Source organism: Phalacrocorax carbo, chromosome 7, assembly GCF_963921805.1.
Source record: "Phalacrocorax carbo chromosome 7, bPhaCar2.1, whole genome shotgun sequence".
Classification (NCBI taxonomy): domain Eukaryota; kingdom Metazoa; phylum Chordata; class Aves; order Suliformes; family Phalacrocoracidae; genus Phalacrocorax; species Phalacrocorax carbo.
This window is the reverse complement of record NC_087519.1, coordinates 289212-307971: the sequence shown is the minus strand read 5'-3', so window position 1 is coordinate 307971 and position 18760 is coordinate 289212. Positions and strand designations below refer to the sequence as shown.

The following is an 18760-nucleotide window of genomic DNA, read 5'->3' as shown; positions in this document are numbered from 1 at the left end:
TTTTTGCTTATTTCTGCTTTGTTGTTGTGGTTTAACCCCAGCCGGCAACTAAGCCCCACATGTCTGCTTGCTCACTGCCCTGGTGGGATGGGCGAAAGAATTGGAAGAGTAGAGGTGAGAAAACTCATAGGCTGAGATAAAGACAGTTTAACAGGTAAAGCAAAAGCTGAGCACACAAGCAAAGCAAAACAAGGAATTCGTTCCCTCCTTCCCACGGGCAGGCGGGTGTGCAGCCATCTCCAGGGAAGCAGGGCTCCAGCACACATAAAGGTTACTTGGGAAGACAAACGCCATCACTCTGAACATCCCCCCCCCTTCCTCCTTCTTCCCCAGCTTTATATACCAAGCGTGATGTCATACGGTATGGAATATCCCGTTGGTCAGTTGGGGTCAGCTGACCAGCTGATGTTTAATGTTCTGTTGATAAGAAAAGGAGCTTATTCCTACACGCTAAAGGGGGAGACAGGAGCAAGCTTGGAAACCCACCAGTAAGTCCAGCAAGGATCAGTGAAGGAGTACCATAAACTTGCTTAAAAAACCATTAGGGCTTCTGCTATAGTTGCGCTTGGAAGACAGCTTTACTTTCTGTTTTGAAAAAAAATTATTTAATTTTGAGAGTAAGCATAAAGGAAGACCATTTGAAATGCTTTCATTGTGATGGAAGCAGAATTCTGCTTGAAGGGAACTGAAAAACCGCAAGAGCCTGGTCTAAAACGTCTGAGGCACTTGAGGATGATAGACTGCCAACTGTCCTGTCACGATCCCAGTCTCCTTCTCAGTTCCTTGGGATGAAGTATCTTGTGAACATGAAACCTGGCTTCTCCAGGCGGCTCGCAAAACCCTGTGAACAACTTCATCTTTCAAAAGAAGGATTCAGTAATCGTAGGCCTTGTGGTGGTCTTTGGCATTGGGGCAAATTTCAGACAATATTCGAAGCTGTATGTATTTTTGAAACTAGAATGGCAGGAAAACCTTCAATTAATACAGCTTAATATGTGCTGAAGGACCCTCTTCTGGGAACGGAACAACTAACCACGAAAGCATCCCTCCTGTGTGGGAATTGTTAATATTTATAACCTATTTAATGTTCTTACGTGCGTGTGCAAACTTGGATTTCACATTACGCACAGAACTCGTTAACACAAACTCATACAGCGTTTCACTAGGTACAACCTTTTGTCTATAACTTCACATAGTAACAGCTTCATCCAGGCCAGGTATCATGCTTTCATTCTTCCGCATTTGTGGTTATACAACAGGTTTCAAAATAAAATATATAGAATTCACGTCTATAAAATGCAGAGAGGTGCGGAAGTAAAAAAGAGAACGTGCAAAAGCAGATTTAAATTAGTCTATTCAAACTCAGTAGTTTTTAGGCAAAAAGTTTAATGTTGAAAGACGACAATACTGTCACAGTTTGTGCTCAGGGCTTTTTCCGTAACTGCTGTTTATTGGTACAAACAAGGGAAATTAATCAGCTTTCGCTTTCCTGCGATACCCAAACATTCACACACCCACGCGCGATTGCGGCCGTGCGGGGCGAGCCGTGCCCGGCTCGACGCCGGCGCCAGGGGCGGCGCTGTCCGGCTGCTGGAAGGAGGTCGGTAGGCGCCGCGCTGCCAGCCCCGGGCAGGCCTCCCCGTACCGGCCCGCGGGCGCGCCCCGCCGCGGAGGGGAGGGGGCGGCGGGGCAGCTCCAAACCCGCCGCCGTTACCGCCCCCTGGGCCGCACTCCCGGCGCCGAGCCCGGTCCCGCCCACGGCGCCCTCCCCGCGCAGCGCGGCACCCGCTGGGCGGTGCCCGGGCCGGCGTCTCCCTGGTAACGGCGCCGGCGGCGCGGGGTGGGCGGGTCGCGAGCCGCCAATCGGCGCGCTGCAAGATGGCGGCGGCGGGAAGCGAGGCGCCGTTCGGCGGGCGGGCAGCGTAGGGCTGCGGCTGGGCCCTGCCGCGCGTTCCGCCTCCCGCGGCGCCCTGCATGGAGCGCGGCGGCAGCCAGCTGGACCCTGGCTTCTCGCAGCAGGACACGCCCCGCCTGATCGTGGAGGACTCGCAGCCCGAGGGCGCAGGCGCGGAGGAGGACGCGGAGCAGGCCTGCCTCGGCGTGCTGGCCCGCCGACTGCCGGCCCGGTGGAGTCCGAGCCCCGTGCTGGTGAGTTCCCGGCGCGGGGACGGCCCGGCCCGGCCCGGCCCAGCTCTGCTCTGACGGGGCCCGTGCGTCTGTCTTGCAGGAGATCGTCTCCGGTCCTGCTGGCAGCCGGGCACCCGCGGGTGGCGGGGCAGCCCGGGAGCGACCCGCAGGTAAGAGCTGTGCGCGGCGCCGCGGCGTGCCGGGGGGGGCCGCAACTGTGCTAACGGCGCTGTCCTTGCAGAGCCGATGGAGAGCCCAGACCGTGCGGACGCCGCCGGCCCGCAGGACCGCGTCGCCGAGGAGGTGCCGCCGCCCGGCGGGGAGAGCAGGTGCGTGGGCCGGGCCGCGGCGCCGCCGCCATCCCGTGGCAAGGCGCGTCGGCTCTCGACTGCCTCTCCTTGGCCTCGGGGTCGCGCGCCGAGAGCAGGCTTCAGATACGGGCCTGGTGCTCGGTGCGGCCGCGCCGGGCCCGGCCCCGCCTCGGTGGCGCAGCCCGCGGCGGGCCGCGCCGTTCGGGGGGCTTGGGGGCGCCTGGTCAGGCGCTGCAGCTGCGAAGCAGCCCCTCAGAACGCGAGTGGGCTGTAAGAGGGCAGCCTGCAAGAAACCCCGAAGCGATGTGCGTGAGTCTTTCTGTTGCAGTGCCCTTGAAAAGGCTGGAGAAAGAGGCGAAGGTGATGTTGGGGACTGTACTGCTTCACCGTGCGTGGAAGGTAACTTCTCCCTTTCGGGTCTCTTGGGGCTGTGAATCTGATCAACCCTCTACGTAGTTTTTCAGCCCAGCTGTCTCACTTGTCTCGCTAGGGGTAGTTGTGCTGGTAATAATGGGTCAGAATTTGGCATCTTTTTCTGGAAGTTGATCTGTATGCTTTGAAAAGTTGATCTGTGTGGTGTTTGAAAAAAAAAGTGGTGATGTCATATCATGGTTAACAAGGATCTTTGAGACGGGAAGTGGCTTAGGAGAGGCATAGATGTATCGTGACCATTAAGACATGGAGCCTTTTTATGGCAAAGGCTCCTGGCATAATGGTTGCTGTCATCAAAGGACTCTCAGGCTCAGGCAGTGTATTATCAGGGTTGTTTTCTCATCATGGAATCCAAATCTGCTGCAGTACCTGATGGCGTTACATAAGACCTTGCTGATTAACGCTGGTTTCTGAGTTAATGGCCACTGTCCCTGTTCTGTTACCGTATTTTTAGTTAGTACAGCTGAGATCAGAGCCTGTTAGTTTGCTCAGAGTTCCAGCAATAGCCTAAATACTTCTCTTGTTAAAGGCTGTATCTTTTGCCCTTGTAACATCATAGATGGCTCTTTGATTTTCTTTTTTTGGTGTATATATATATTTTAGTGATGGATGTTTGATGTTAGATACAGGCATGTCACAGCTACATTTTGGAGCTCTAGAGCTCTCACAGAGCCAGGACTTTGAGAGTGACTTCGTGCCCAGTGTAGGAGATGCTAGGCATCAGTTTCACCTTGGATCTGCTGACCCTTCTTCCAGACTTGTGAAGGACGATACTAAAGATGGTATGTGAAAATGGTCTTTTCTTGCTCTGTCGATTCTCTCTGGTTTCTTTAAATTATGGATGCTTTGTTTCTTTGACAGGAAATACAGTATTAGTAGTTTTCAGAAATGAGCTCACAGCTCATTGGTAGGTGAAAAGAGTTTTGCCTTCTCTTTCCTTTGGGCTAGTTCATTTGTTTTCTTGTAGCTGTCCAAGTGCTGTCGCTGATTCTTGCACCTCTCTTTCCTAATTTGTTTTCAGAATATTAAGGCAATCTGATATTGAATTCCCTGCCTGGTAAAAACCTCATTCTGTCCTTTCTTCTTGTTGTTATCATTGCTAGTTCAAGATTTATTTTTTTTTTTTCAAATAAAGCTTGTCTTGATATTTGTGTGATATATCAAACTACACTTTCTTCTCTTTGCATAGTAATCCAGGTGACCTGAGTAAGAAATATTTTCTTTTTTCCCTCTCTCTTGATAGAACTGCGTGGGGACAGCATGGAAACTGTCTCCAGCACAGAAGCACATACAGCTTTGGAAGGCCAGCCAGACAAGTCTGAAAGGTAAAACAGTCCATGTTCTTTGTAGGTATCTTGCTGACGTTCTGGAAGTTGACTTCTGTCTTTTTTTACTAGATTTTTAGATGTAGGAGGGTTCAGGCTTCAAGGCAAAAGAGAAAAGTGAAGGGAAAGATGAAGTACTGATGAGACCTTTTTGCAGCAGTGCTGACTAAGGAGTGCTTTTGCCATTCCTAGCTGAGAAAAGAGGTGGTGTCAAACTCTTGTGCACAAAGATATTAAAAGGTTTATTTTTAATGGGGAAGTGCACTGGATAATAAAATAATCAATAATTTCCTTAACTGGAATACATTAAGAGTAATAATTCAGTTTAAGTTACAGAGTTATTTCAAAGTTACTTAATCACTGCAGCACAGGCTTTGGCCTCACAGGAGAAATCTAGAGGCTTAAGTGGTAGCTGTTCCAGGATGCTTTTGAGTATTTGCTGTTGTAACCTTTATAGTTCTAATTATTTTTAAATGTGAAATTTCAGTCTGTTGAATATTATCTATATATCTTTTATACCAGATGAAATAATACTTAGCTCATCTTGTATTGTCATATTCTGCCGCAAAATAATGTTAAAAAGGAGGTGAAACAGAATTCCTAGATCCAGTTCCTAGAACAATCTGCATGCCATTTAAGCATCACTTAAAGTGATAGAAAACTTAGAAAACAATTCTGAAAACGTAACTTGTCAAGGATGAACATGTTATTTTGTCAGGAGAGAGACGTCAGTCTTCCTCTCCTTTCTCTTCTCTCCTTCCCCCCCGCCCTCTCCCCCCCCTTCCCCCCCCCCTTCCCGGTATACACAAGTGAACATCTTTTATCTGTGCTGATAAACTTTCTTTACAATGTTGCGGTATTACTTCATACTTTTAATATCTCAGGTCAGTGACTGTGTCTTGCACTTCTAGAAGTCTGCAGGAAGCAGAAGAGCATACCAGGAAACAAATGCCTGTCTGTGACCCCACTAGAACTGAGAAATCCCTTGATTCTGGTCACGAGGAGTCAGATATCTTGTCAACTCAGGAAGAGATGTTTACTGAGAATAATGCAACAGGTAACAACAGACAAGCAGAACCAAAATGTTCATCCCAGAGATCGTTATAATCATTGTCCCTACTTCGTCTTTTTAGGCATGTAGTGTTTTAGGCTGCAGGGTGCTGTGAGTATTTTTTCACATAATTTCTTCTAAAATTGAGAACACTCTAGAAATGGAAGACCACAACCTCTTGCTGTACTATGGAGCCATGTCTAAATGTCACTTCTTGTTAGACAGTTACACTGGCTTGTTAAATACATTCAGTTTCCTTTCTTTCTGTGCCCCTTGAAGAACAAAACCAAAAAAACCCTCCTTTCACCCTTTTCTGAAACTGGCCATAATAATGCTCACCCTTTGGAGTGGCATGCAACGTAAAGCGTGGGCAAGTAGTGTAGGCAAGTGTTGTAGAATTACTTATGCTGAGTAACTTTGGCAAAACATTCCTTACTCCTCTGAATTGGCCTTCCTGTTTTAGTTAGGACAGGATTCTGCAATCAAAATCTTCGTACTACAATTTTGATCAGTCTTATTTGTCATCTAGGTTAATGTTCCTTCCCTGTAAGAGAAGAGATTACATGAAATAGGATCAGGAGCAAGGTCATCGCTTTGTCTTGCTAGGAGGATGTCTAGGTCTGGCTTTGGTATCCACAACTAAAAGGCTAACAAAGAAACAGAAGGGTTCCTAACAATCTTAATAGTGAAAGGCCTAGAAAATAAAGTTTTGAAAGGGAGTTTTGTCACAGTTCATAAAGCATGAGCTAAATGAAGTCTTACTTTATGCTTTTTGTTTAGTTTTAACTTGCGCACAACTGTGTCTGTACTAGTATGGCCTTGTGCTTGAACCCTCTGCATCCAGAAGGTTCAATAACAACCTCCTACTCGTACTGAGTTAGTGGTCAATGCAAGGTGTCTTTTCTTTTAAGAACCTTGCCTGTATTTGCATTCTAGTGCTGGATCAAATGTGCTGATATTGGAGCCATTGGGGATTTTTCTCTTAGAATTCTGAAGTAGGAAGACTTGTACAGTCTGGCCTGATAAAAATCTCTTCCATAGGTACAAACTTATCTTTTTCATCCTAACTATATTATGCTGTTTCACATACTGAACTTTCATGTGCAGTCCTTCTCTAAGTCTGTGTGAAAATCAGCTTGTCCTTGCCTACCTGAGAAGTAACTGTGCAGCAGTGTGAATATCATTCCTCAGAAATTTCGCATCACTTGGTTATCGGCAAAATTTCTAATCTTATTTCCTTTTGTTCAAAAACACAGCAGGGAGTGGCTGTCCGATAACCAGGGTGGAAGAGGGAAGTTCTCTGGCGTGTACCCCTGCCCGCAGTCTCCAACTCCTGCAGCTCTCTGGACAGGTGTCCCTTGTACAGGAGAGTCATTCAACGTAAGCAAAAATCCCCCAAACTATTGCAATAGCTTAACTGCAATTAGTGCATTTCCTCTACTCTTTTCTTTATTCAAGGACTTGTGCTTGATTTTAAGCAATCAATGTTTTAATTTTGCACTATGAGAGGAGCATGGCTTTCTTTTGCGATGAAATGAACTGCTGATGCCCATGTGGTCAATGGCCATTTCTCCAAGTCTCTTGCTAGTGAACACCTGATGCTGTCCTTTTATGAGAAGACTCCTATTGTGGCAAGCTGGAGCTAGATTTGGGAAGAAGTTAATGCATTTTCCAGTGATGTGTGGTCGCCTTTTCCATGTTCCCTTTTCTTGGTCTGCAGTGTCTCTTCAGGCCTAGTTATTCCTCCTCCTGTTGCCTTTGGATCCAATGCTCTTGTCCCTAGCAGTCCAACTGAACAGGAGCAAGCAAAAGGTAAAATTTTCTGCATACTGGTGTGTGGTTGTGTTTCTGTGCTTTGTGGTTTTGTCTGAGCATGCAGCCTTTCAAAACCTGCAAAAATCATATCTGAAGAGTAAAGCAGGATTGAGAACACTAGAAGAAGTAGATGGAGAATCTGTATTTGTGACTCAGATGCTGATGCGCTGTCGATATTTCCTGCATAATAAAATTAGTACCGTCAGCTAGCTCCCCTTCACTTGAAGGATGGGAAATAGTTCGTATGGGATACAGATTGCCACTTGCAATTGTCCTCCTTTCTTACTTCTTGCTACAGGCAGGTATCTGTAGTAAGTATATACTCTTAGGGCAATAGAAAGGACAGAGGAGGACTGACTGCATCATAACACTTTACCTTGGCTGACTTGCACAATATTCTAAAAAGCTTTTGTATGTTCTATGTGTGTATTCTAGAATGCCATGCCAAAGGAAGGATTATTCTGTATGATACCTTGATTCTTAAACATTTTCTGTAAGCAGCCGTTCACCATGAGGGATAAGATATCCATCCATACAGACTTCAATATGATACAAAATCACCATTCCTTTCTGTGAGATTCCTGTCACAGAATGTGAAATGCTTTTAGAACAGATGTCTTGTTAGCTGGGGTCTGAATTCAGTTGCGTTTTAGGAAAGATACCCCTCCCCCCCCCCCCAAAAAAAAAAAAAATTCACCTGGAGAGAAGATTTGAAGATTTTAGATTCACCCATTAAAGTGCGAGAAAGTTGCGTATGCTGCTGAAGACAAGTCTTTAATAGAATGTTGGAAACTTTAGATACGATGCAAGACTTTGCTAGTAATGTATTTTCTGCTCTTTCAAAGCAGAGGAACAGATGGATGTATTTATCCCTGCAGAAGGAGGAGACCTGACACAGAAGCAGAGGGATATGCTAGAGGAGAAGACCATCTCATGTATCCCACCAGGACCTCCTGTCCTGCCACAGGCTTCAACTCCAGTGTCCCAGAGTGCCCCAACCTTCTTTCCTGGATCTTTACCTATACCATCGCAACCAGAGTTCTCTCATGTAAGGGTTCATGTAGATACCTTTTTCTGAGGTTTTTATATGGCTATTGCAGATGATGTGTGCTTGAATCAGCCTCTGTGCTCCTGTGTTGAGTTTCCCTACTATGCTGGTTTTCATGAGCTTCCCTGTTCCCACTAGTCACAGTTATATATTGCTCATACTGTGTGGCAGTTTATCCCACAGAGAAAATGTGGAGCAGCTTAAGAGGGCATAGTGAGTTACTGAACATAGCATCTGTTGCCTTTTAATGTCTGCTAGAAATCTTTTTTTGTAGCTTTCTTTTCTTTCTCTCTTTGAAAGGCTGTTGCTTTATGATGCTGAACTGAGCATCCTGCGTCTCAAACTGTGTCATAAATTAGACTTCTATCAGGATAGACCTTAGCATCATTTGTCATGGAGACAGTGAAGCTGTTTTGTAATAAAGCATTTCTATTCTCCTACAAGGCTCAAATTAATTTACTGCATTTTTCAGGTTGCTTATTATTGGTTCTTTCCTTTATGCTTTTTGATTCTGGAAGTTATTACTGTTCAGAGGGATTTAACAGAAAGTTGGTGGCTTTATAGCTTAATATTGGAAATTTCATCAACTTAAGGCAGAAAAAGGTTGTACTAAAGACTTCAGTAGTCAAAGCGAGGTTTCTCCTCAGCTGAAAGCAGCTTTCATGCTAGTGAAATTGATTCTTCCAGAGAATCTTTCCAAAACTCTTGTTGTTTGATTAAAACTAGCTATTAATTTGCCATACTTGACCTGTACTTCATGATCTGGTAGCGTGAGAGGTGAACCAAGCATTGTGTCTGATTTTGCCACAAAGGTACTAAAAAGTAATGGGTGGTAATATTTTTTCTCAGCAACAATGGAGCAATATATATATTGTGGGGGGGGGGAGCATATTTGGTGGTGGTTTTTAGTTTTTTAAATTTTTTTTTGATTCCATAGTTTTGTGCTGAGCTTGCTTTGCTCCATAATCCAGGGTAGTGTTCTAGGAATAACAAATAAACAGTCTTAATTGACGTGCCCTCATTCTCCGTGTCCCACTTTTTTCATTTTAGGATATCTTTCTTCCAACTCAGAGCCCAGAGAAGAAGCATGAAGGAGAAGCAAAAGCCGCTGCTTTAGCCCATTTATGCTTACCAGGAGATCTCTCTGCACCCACAGATGCTTTGTCTACAGGTGACTCTGTGTCACACCCTTCTGAGTCCTGTAAGCTGATGCTTTCTGCAAGTGAATGTAGCCAGCCCACAAATATAGAGGTCAGTTCAGGCTCTCTGAACACGAGCCAAGACAGCGAAAGCACACAGGTAGAGATGATTTCTGAATGCAAGGCCTCAGACTCGAGACGCTGTTCTGTGGCAAATGACAACATAAAACTGAGGCTGGATGCAGGTGATCAAGCGCTCTCTGAAAACTGTGAAAAAGCAAAAAAGGAGGATTTACAGACTGCAGGAAAACCTGTAATGCAGTTAGTTAGTGCAGATGTAGCAGGAGATGGGTCATTAGCCCCTACAGCTCATCAGGAGATCGAGTGTATTTCTGGAAGTCAGGCTGCTGCAGATCAGTCTAGTGTGCCTGCGATTTTGTCATATGCTCAGGGTAGAGAAGCGCAGTCTGACGATTATCCACTGGGAGAGACTTCCGAACCTGAAGCGGTTCCTGAGACTCAATGTGAAGAACAAGAAGAAAAACTGCAAGTAAAAGAGAAACAAATAAGTGAAGATGAGTCCCATGGTAACGTAATGCTTTCTCAGAGATTTATTCTTGAAAGAGAAGTACAGTGTCATGAAGATATGGAAGTGGAATTTGCTGATCGTTCTTGTAAACATAGTAAAAATTTGTCTGATCAGACCCAAGAATTAGAGAAGATTGTACCAGAAAGACAGGGAAAAGAAACATTAAAAGGTTGTACCTTTGGCACTGGAGAGACAAAAAACATGGATAAACTGTCCTTTAAGGCTGCTTCAGAAAACATGCCAAAGCTCAATAAAGTTTTATCTAATTCTTCTGTAGGGGAGTTACCGGAACAGCACAACAATTTGTTTCCTAAGTTACAGAGTGATGTTCCATTGAAAGTGGCGTTGTGTGCCAAAAAACATCCTGGTTGTTCAGAACTAGGAGACATAATGACACTGGGGAATCAGCCACCACCTCAGGAGAGAGTGGCTGACATGCTGATGACTCAGCAGGAGAATCGGGTGCCAAAGCATACAGTCGATACTGTTACGACAAGGAATCTCGAACAAGAAGAGCAGATGCAGCCACAGGAGAAAGCAACTGCTAAATCCCCCAGTCCTTCCAGTGGTAAGTGAATTTAGATTAGTAGTTCATGGGTGTATATTTTGAATAACGTCGATAACAGCTGTGTGCAATGCTCAGTGTTTTCAGGGAGCACTGATCTTGGATGCATCTTCAACGGTGTCTTCCAAGCAACACTACAAGTTGCTGTTGTTACATGCATGACATGCCTTCACTTTTTCCCCTTTGTCACACTACTGCAGGCAAGAATGATAAGGTAATTCTTGTTCCTAACACTCTCTCGCTGTTTTGTGGCAGAAATGCAAAGCAACTTTGAAAACTCAGAATGTTGTGACCTTGGCAATGCTCAGGGATTTTTGTAACTTTTTCTTTCCCCCACCAGAAGCAACAACAGTGGTGTCCTTGAAAGGAAAAGGGTGTGTGGTACTCTGTACCTTCTCTCTTGTAGGTCTCATTACCTTTTTTTTTTTTTTTAATTCCCAGAGGAGAATTTTCTTTGGGGGGGGGGGGGTGGGTGTTGTATAGAGCAGCTTTGAGCTAGAAACTAATACAGCAAATTTATCTTGAAATTATTTTAAAGCAGAATGGCTTTTCAGTTGTGTGTAAGCTGTAGCCTGGCAGGTATTGTCACGATGCATTGAAATCCCTTTAACATGTTGCTGTGTAGTTATACAAGAAATGTGGGATGCTATACTTGAGTTTTGTGGAGCATTTGCCTCTTAGTTGGCTTCATTTTAAAACATAGATTTCTGTACTACTCAAATGAGAAAGCAATAGAAAACAAAATTTTACTAGAGCTTTGTCTTGAACCGTACACATTTTTGAGACCTAAGTAATCTTTTGTCAAGCTGCAGGATCGGGGAGTGAGAGAGAGTTTTCCCCCTGTTATGATGATGGTAGGTGTGACTTCCAGTCTCCTGAAGTTGGAACTTATGGAAGTTGAGGGTCTGAAAACATTAGTTGTCGGTAGGTGATAATTGTCTTTACATCTCTTGAACAGATCAGTATGTTAGTAGAAGTTTATTTAACTCTTTTCAGTGATTTGCTACGTAGTTTGTGGTCTGTGAATTATCTAAGGCCTTCAGTTAGAGTACAAAGGAAGGTCAAGAGTGTTGTGTGGTGCTGTTAGAATTAAGTGAGATGTGTAGCAGAGAAGATGTTTGTGAACCATCTGATAGATTCAGATTGACCAGTCTGTGATTTTTGATTCGTGGAACCTATAAAGCTGTGGGCTAGACAGAATTTCTCTTACCACTCAAAAGGGTATTGTTATGTAGCCCTATAGTATGTTCTGCAGAGCTTTGTTCAAGCGACAATGTTTTCTAGTGTTTTCTTTTGAGAAATTAGTGTAAGATACACTTAAAAAACATTTCCTAACACTCAGCCCTCTTTTTCCTTTACAAACTCAGTTGATAACCGGTCTGAATGATTTTCTATTCTTTGTCAGCGAGGGACATCGCTCTTATTTTCTCTGCCCCTTTTTTTTTTTTTTGAGCGCTGTACATTTCTTCAAAACTTCTTCAAAACTTCTTTCATCAGTCTCACAAGTCCAATATTTTTTGTTACTGTTTTCTGAACTCCTTGTTTAATTTTTCCAGTTACGAACTGATCCTTACTGCTGTTTATGGCAGCTTTGGCTGTTTCTTCCTAAAAGCCTTTTGAGCTCATTCTTATATGGTTCCCTCCCCTTTTCTTCAGTTCTTGTGACCTTGAACGGTGCTGACTTCTGGAACATGTGATCCTGTTTGGAAAGGTCAAAATGGCAGATTTCAAAAAGGAGCAAGATGAAGAGCTTTCTTCTTTATGTCTGAACAGAAGTAGGTGAGATGAATTTGAAGTGCTAGACGGAGACTTGGATGAAAAGGAATTGAGTGTTATGTATGTTTTTAATACCAAATTTGCTGGCAAGTTTGAGAAAGATAACCATTTAATAGTATGAAACTGGCTGGTGCGAAGAAACTCAAGATACTAAAAAAATAGGCTGAAGGCAGTATCTTACGTTGTACGATAAGAATGACAGGTAGATATTGATGCCTGTAGAAATTAGATTACAGTGAGGTATGGAAAAGAGATTTGAATGCTTGTGCGGATCATCAGTTTTGGAGAGGCTTCCAGCAAAAGATAATAGCAGTTTTCAAGCCAGACTTTGTTACAAGTATCTGTCAACCTGTTTTAAAACAAAACAAAGCTCAAATGATTTTCAAGGAGTATGGATCCTTGTGGCCACAGCTTTTTAACATCACTGACATCTGAGAACAACTTCTGCAGTGGTTACTTTATTTTGAGCTAAATATATGTTTAGTCATGTAAAAATTCCCATGCTTTATGGGTTCTGGTATCTTCTCTGTTTAGATGTAAGAACTCTACTTTTCCAATAACGGAGTTGTATAAATTAATCTGTATTGTTGAGCACTGCTTAATATACTTGCTATGGCAGCAATTTAATTCATGTGACTTCTGCACCCATTCTTCTGAATGTGGTAGGACTAGCTAGATGTTTGGGAACTTTTTTGGTTTTGCATTCTTTAACATCCCATAACTAGCGACCATTACCTTCTTTCAGAATAATAGTAATAGCAAACTGCTGCCTTGTTGAGCATGGAATCGAGTATTTCAGTTGGCCAGAAATGCAATGATTTTTTTTTTTTTTTAAATTTAGTGCATTCTCTGGAAGTAGAGCCTTTGTTGGCTTAGGGAACTGGTGCTAAGCAAGTAACATGCTGGAAGCAACTCGATGGGTTGTTTTGTCAATGAAGACAGTAATGTTATCAATTTCAAATTTAAGTTCTTTTGTGGTGTTCAGATGTGTCTTAGCAACATCTCATCCAAAGTTTGAAGACTGCCTGTCTAATGATATTTACGGAAAGCTTTGAATATTGTTTATAAGTGGTACAGTTGAACCATGCTGTAATTTCTCAAACTGGGGGGGGATGGACACTTCAGTGACAGATTTTGGGGGCTGCACAAACAAGCTGAATCACCAGGGTTTGAGATACTCTGTGGACCAAGACGACCAGCTGCTTTGTTGCCATTTAATGGGCTTTTTGTTATTGTTGAGATCGGTATTTTCAGTCATTCCCATTCAGCGGCCTGCAATAAGTCAACAGGTCATTGTGCTTTTGTGGTAACTCTGAACTAAAGACTGAAAATCATGGTCTCTCTGAATTGAGAGACTACAACAGTCAGAATAACAGCTACGCTGCATCAGTCTTGGTGTACAAGTTCCCCTCATACTGAATAGCAGATGCATATGGATGAATATAAGGGCAAAAATTCAGTGGGGAGATACTTCTTCAGAAGTCTTGCATCATCAAGAAAAGTATGGTTTAGGAACATGCTGAGTCTGATGTGATCTTTTTTTTTTTTTTTTTTTTGATATCTTGGATAGGTGTGGTTTTCTCAGCTCTATTTCACCAGGTGTTAGTTTCATTTGATGTCCCTAATTCTGAAAACTTTAAAATCTGAGAACTTAAATTTTATGTAGAAACTTACACATGGCAAGAATGAAGGAACTTTATATTAGTATCAGAAAATCTATTTCCCTTCTATGAATTCTATTAGAGAAGTGCAAAGACTGCAGGAGCTCAAATGTTTGTTAACATGAAGTTGGATGATGAAGTTTAGATACAGTGCTCTTAATTTCCTTTAACTGAAAGAGAAAAAAAGCTTTAGAAAATATATAGAAATATTTATAGAAAATAATGCTTTGAGGGGATCTGGTCAGGAAGTTCACAGGTGTTCTGCTCCCATTGCATTTTGTCATCTCAAATTAACTTGTCTGTGAGCAAGTCCAGGGCACTTGGTATGTCAGGTCTTCATGTTTCTTAAGACAATTGGCATGGTCAAGAGAACAGTAGCAGTCTTTGAACTGAAGAACAGTATAGGTCTTATTAAATAAAATATGTTTGGCATTACCCTGCTGAAATTATGATAAAAGAAAGATGAGTAGCTGTAGTCACATAACAAGGCTGAATGTTAGGTTCCACCTCAGTATGGCCTTTCGCAGAGTTCACAGTGCAAAACTTCTCTTTTAAGAAAGTGTGAACAAAATTGTGGTGAACTTCAGGTAACATTTCCCTTGTTACATTGTACTTGAAATGTTTTTTCTTAGATAAATCTAAATGCAACTTAAAATCATCACACCTGGCTGGATTTACTTTCAAAAGAGAAAAACAGGCCACCGTTTGGAGAAAATGAACACGTGTTTTGCGCATTTGTATTAACGCTAAAGGGCTGGTTGGTGTTAGGAGAGAGTTCAGGCTTTTGAGATGTTCTGCCTGCTATCTTCAGACTGACGAAGCATGGTGGAAAAGTATGTAGAGTGATATTTGTTCTCTTACCATCACTCAGTCCTTAAGGCATGAAGAGCTTTAGAGCATCCCTCTTAAACCAGCTTTGTTCTCATAGTAGTTACTTCCACCAGGAGTCTAATCCCTTATCAACACATTATGAAGCATACATCATCAGTAAGCACAAACTTTGGGTGAAGACAGAAGGATCTTGGAGAAGAGTCCAAGAAGCAGGAGTAGAAACTGGATAGTGAGGTTTGGGGGGGTGTCTCTGTGGTCTTGAAGTTGCCTTGAATAAGAGATTAACTGTTTAGTTACTCTACTAAAAATGCTCAAAGGCTAGAACATGGTAGAATATAGGGATACGGAAAAGAAATTCACCCACTGAAGTCTGTTTCTAGGACTCTATAGAGTTTATAGAAGTTGTGGTTTACTGTGAAATCTTTTTTGTGGATTGTACAATTTTGTACATACAAAACCTTATTCAGAAAGTTATCTTTTTACTGGTAATATAAAATAAAGAAGAAACAGATAAGCAGTCCGGTTAACATAGTTATGATAAAGCTTAAGCATACCAGGTTAAACAAAAAGTTAATATTTTTACTAAGATAATAGAGTTGTGTTGTCAAGCTCTTAAATCTTTTTAACATTGCCTCAGGCCTGGCTAGAGTGATGATTCTTAATCAGGAAGTCTTCTGGAAGTAAAGTTGTTTCTTATTTTCTAATGGGGTCCTTTTGATATATGACAGCTAGATATGAATTACCAATAGAGGAAAAATTTATCTAATCAAGCTTTTGTCCTGTCTGTTAAATAATTGTGCTAGTCTGTTAAGCACAGAGCTAAGAAAGGGCTTTTTGAAAGAGAAAGCAAGAATTCTTAAATAGAAGACAAGGCACAGGGTTCTTTGGGCTGGTGGGGTTTTTTTTGTGGTGGTTTTTTTTTTTTTTCTTCTTTCTTTTTAAAATTTTTTTTCTCCCCACCCTTCCACATGTACCGAAAACAGAGTGGCCATCTGCTACTACTAGCCTTCTCTCTAGATCTGCATGTGGCTGAGAGCTACAGTGGATGTGCCGCATCCCTTGTAGAGGTGATGGATAGGAGAGAAGAACTAGAGCAGAGGGAGCTGCACTTGAGCTGCCTGAGAGCTGCAGGCTGGCCATCTGTGTAGTCATAGTGCACAGGAGGCATCACAGTATGCAGGAAAGGAGGCGGGACTTACCTTTTCATCTGGAAGAGGAGATGATGATAGCTCTGCTTTACTTAGTCTGACGCAAAGTTGGGAGGTTCCTTTGCCTCCTTCCATTATGAGGGTGCAATTTTGTGCTATGCTGGTAGTTGCCACCTGTACTGTGCTAGAAACATCCAGCTCTCCCTCTGAATGTGTTACCCAAGCCAAACTTGACAGGGACAAAGTGGGTCAAAGAAAGACCCCATCTTTTGATGCTGAAAGATGAAAGGAAATGTTATAGGATGATGGTCTTAAGGGCACAAGAAAAGTTTGTGTGGAGAATTAACCTTTTCGTTGTTAAAACAGTTGATGCAGTTATGTGAAAGCAATTAAGCCTTCAGGCATATGCATTTTTTTCAGGTCTTGTGAGTGTAAAAGCTTGTTTGTTTTCTCTAATGGTATCTGTTGGTTTAGTAACAAGATTATCTCTTATTAAAATGCAGGCTAATCATTTCATAAATTCTTATGATCATTTGTTATTAGCCTGCCAAATGTGGATTTGTAGGCTAGAAGAGATAATGGTTACTAAATCCATCAAAATTCAGTAGAGTTTCTAAAGACTGCAGTTTTTAAATAAAACACTTTTTAATAATGGAGATCTGCTATAGATTATGATATGACAGGCATTCATAAGCAGTTTGTGAGGAATGGTAGTTGGCTTTTCGATACATGGTATGTCCTTGAAGTGTGAGTACCATTGCACTATGAAATACCTACCCACTGCAAAAATACACTGAAATGCTTAGGTTGATCTCAAGGATGCTGCAGTTGCTGAACCATATCTTTAAAACTTGTGACAGCAGGGCAGGTGATGGTTTTCAAAGTCTTCAGACAGACTCTAGATAGCTTTCCACTAGTTGGTTTTTTTTCTGTGAGGGGATTATGTCTTTGGCAAGTATTTATGGCTTCATTTGCTACAAGGTAGTTGCGTAAATCATATGTCAGTGTTTCGTGTAACTGAAGAATGATGCACTGGATCTGGCTGTAACTAAAAGTTGTAATGGAATATCTAGTTCTAGCTCTTGAATTTAAGTAAATTGAATTTGTGTTCTCATGACCTTAACTAAAAATTTTCCAGTACCTTTCAGTTTGGGTTTGGGTTTTTTTTTTTGTTTGATGGCCTCAAGTTGCACCAGGGGAGGTTTATATTGGATATTAGGAAAAATTTCTTTACTGAAAGAGTGGTCAGGCATTGGAAGAGGCTGCCCAGAGAGGTGGTAGAGTCGCCATCCCTGGGGGTGATCAAAAACCATGTAGATGTGGCACTTCAGGGCATGGTTTAGGAGGCCTGGGGTTGTTGGGTTGGCGGTTGGACTTGATGATCCTAGAGGTCTTTTCCAACCTTAATGATTCTATTCTATGATTATATACGCTTCTTGAAATTCAGGAGTTAACGTAAACTGTAACTTGCATTATTTGAGTAGTATCTTGAATGAAATCCAAAGAACAAATACAGTTTTAGGAAAAAGGGAAAAGGAAGGATAGTGACAAAGATGATAAAAACCTATTTTGACCTCAGTGTGGGGAGGAAAGGGTTATTCTGTTAGTTTGGTTAAATACTTCATTGCAAATTGGAAAGAATGCAGCCTGCAAATTACTGATAAATGGTGTTGAAGGTGTGCAAATAAATGGCATAGGGTGAGCCAAAAGGAGGGTTTTTAATGTATTTTATTTGTTAAGTCCTGCAAAATCCACACATGGTAAATCCACCAAGGCGTGGTTTCCCTGATGGGATAGGCTACCTCAGCCAATAGACCCTGCAGACCCTTTATGCTGGAGACTGCACAAGAAGGGGCAGAAGTATTGGAGGAGAGAGGAGGATGGAGCCAGCCCTTCTGGTGGCAGCCTGCAGCTGGTTATGAAACTGTGGTATCTGTTATTTCTCTTAAAGCTCACTTTCCAGGCAAGTTTCTGCTGTCATTGTCTAACCCTTAAAACTGACTGCTGCTAATTGTTCGGGCTTATAGGTGGCTATCTGAAGTGTGTCTGTTGACCTTTTATTGAAGGCTGTTTGATGATAAAGCATCATTCTGTGTGAGTTGCAGGTTATTAATTCAGGCAACATATAGCTCTGCCAATTCACTTTTGTTCTAACCTTCATTTCTGCTTCTGGCCTCTTCTCCCTTTTCTGTGGAAAATCCTGACCATTTCTGAACTAAGGCTGAATTCTGTAAAAGGCCTATTCGTGTCATGATATTTGGTCTTACTTTTATCTAGCACCTGGGAACAGCTGCATCAAGTTGACCACAGCCCAGATTTTCACCGAGAGATTTTCCACACAAAATGTGAGGAAGATCAGTTAGAGCAGTTGTCCTGAAGCCAGTAACTGTGTACAGGACAGCACCAGTGTTATGCTTTTCCCCATTTCCACAGCACAGTGAACCTGTGCTTTTGGTATTTGGGCCAAAGTAGTCCGCTGAAATTACTAATCCTTGTGCTCTCTGTCTTTTAGGAACTCCGTTTCATTTTACTTTGCCGAAGGAGGGTGATGTCATTCAGCCCTTGACCAGCATAACACCACCTCTTATTGGCCAGCTTAAAATGGGACCCAGAAGACACAGCACACCGATTGGTGAGTTTGACCCGAATGGCTCTGTTCTGCAGTGAAAGCCTGTTTGGAAGTGTCTGATTCTTGATGCAGGATCTGATGGGATAACTCAAACCTACCCTGATGAAGAACATTGCTGTGCTATGGGGAGGGCACATCCCTTCTCCACATGTCCCTTGTTATGTTCTCTCCTTGGTCTCTAGTGAAGGTGTTTGCTTCCTGAGTATGAGGTGGTATGGAACATGTCTTCCTTGCCTTCATTGTGTTCCCGCATACAACTCCATTAAAGAATGCAGAAGACCCCTCCTGACCAGTGAGTTTTGACTAAAAGAAG

At 42.7% G+C, this 18760-nt stretch overlaps 1 protein-coding gene across 5 annotated transcripts in view; it reads left to right on the top strand.

Annotated features, from left to right (window-relative positions):
- Positions 1-236: 236 nt before the first annotated feature.
- Positions 237-18760, top strand: part of TP53BP1 (tumor protein p53 binding protein 1) — a 32909-nt gene continuing 14385 nt past the window's right edge. The window contains exons 1-13 of one of the 5 annotated variants that reach the window (XM_064455896.1): positions 237-361; positions 2020-2148; positions 2228-2297; positions 2369-2456; positions 2767-2837; positions 3494-3652; positions 4114-4195; positions 5107-5252; positions 6503-6626; positions 6967-7058; positions 7907-8109; positions 9160-10405; positions 18331-18450. In XM_064455896.1, coding sequence (XP_064311966.1) covers positions 2374-2456; positions 2767-2837; positions 3494-3652; positions 4114-4195; positions 5107-5252; positions 6503-6626; positions 6967-7058; positions 7907-8109; positions 9160-10405; positions 18331-18450 — 2326 coding nt within the window. In that variant the 5' untranslated portion in view covers positions 237-361; positions 2020-2148; positions 2228-2297; positions 2369-2373. Of the gene's footprint in view, positions 362-1870; positions 2149-2227; positions 2298-2368; positions 2457-2766; positions 2838-3493; positions 3653-4113; positions 4196-5106; positions 5253-6502; positions 6627-6966; positions 7059-7906; positions 8110-9159; positions 10406-12058; positions 12178-18330; positions 18451-18629; positions 18740-18760 lie in introns of those variants that run through there. The other 4 variants (XM_064455895.1, XM_064455894.1, XM_064455897.1 and 1 more) reach the window with 4 other exon arrangements.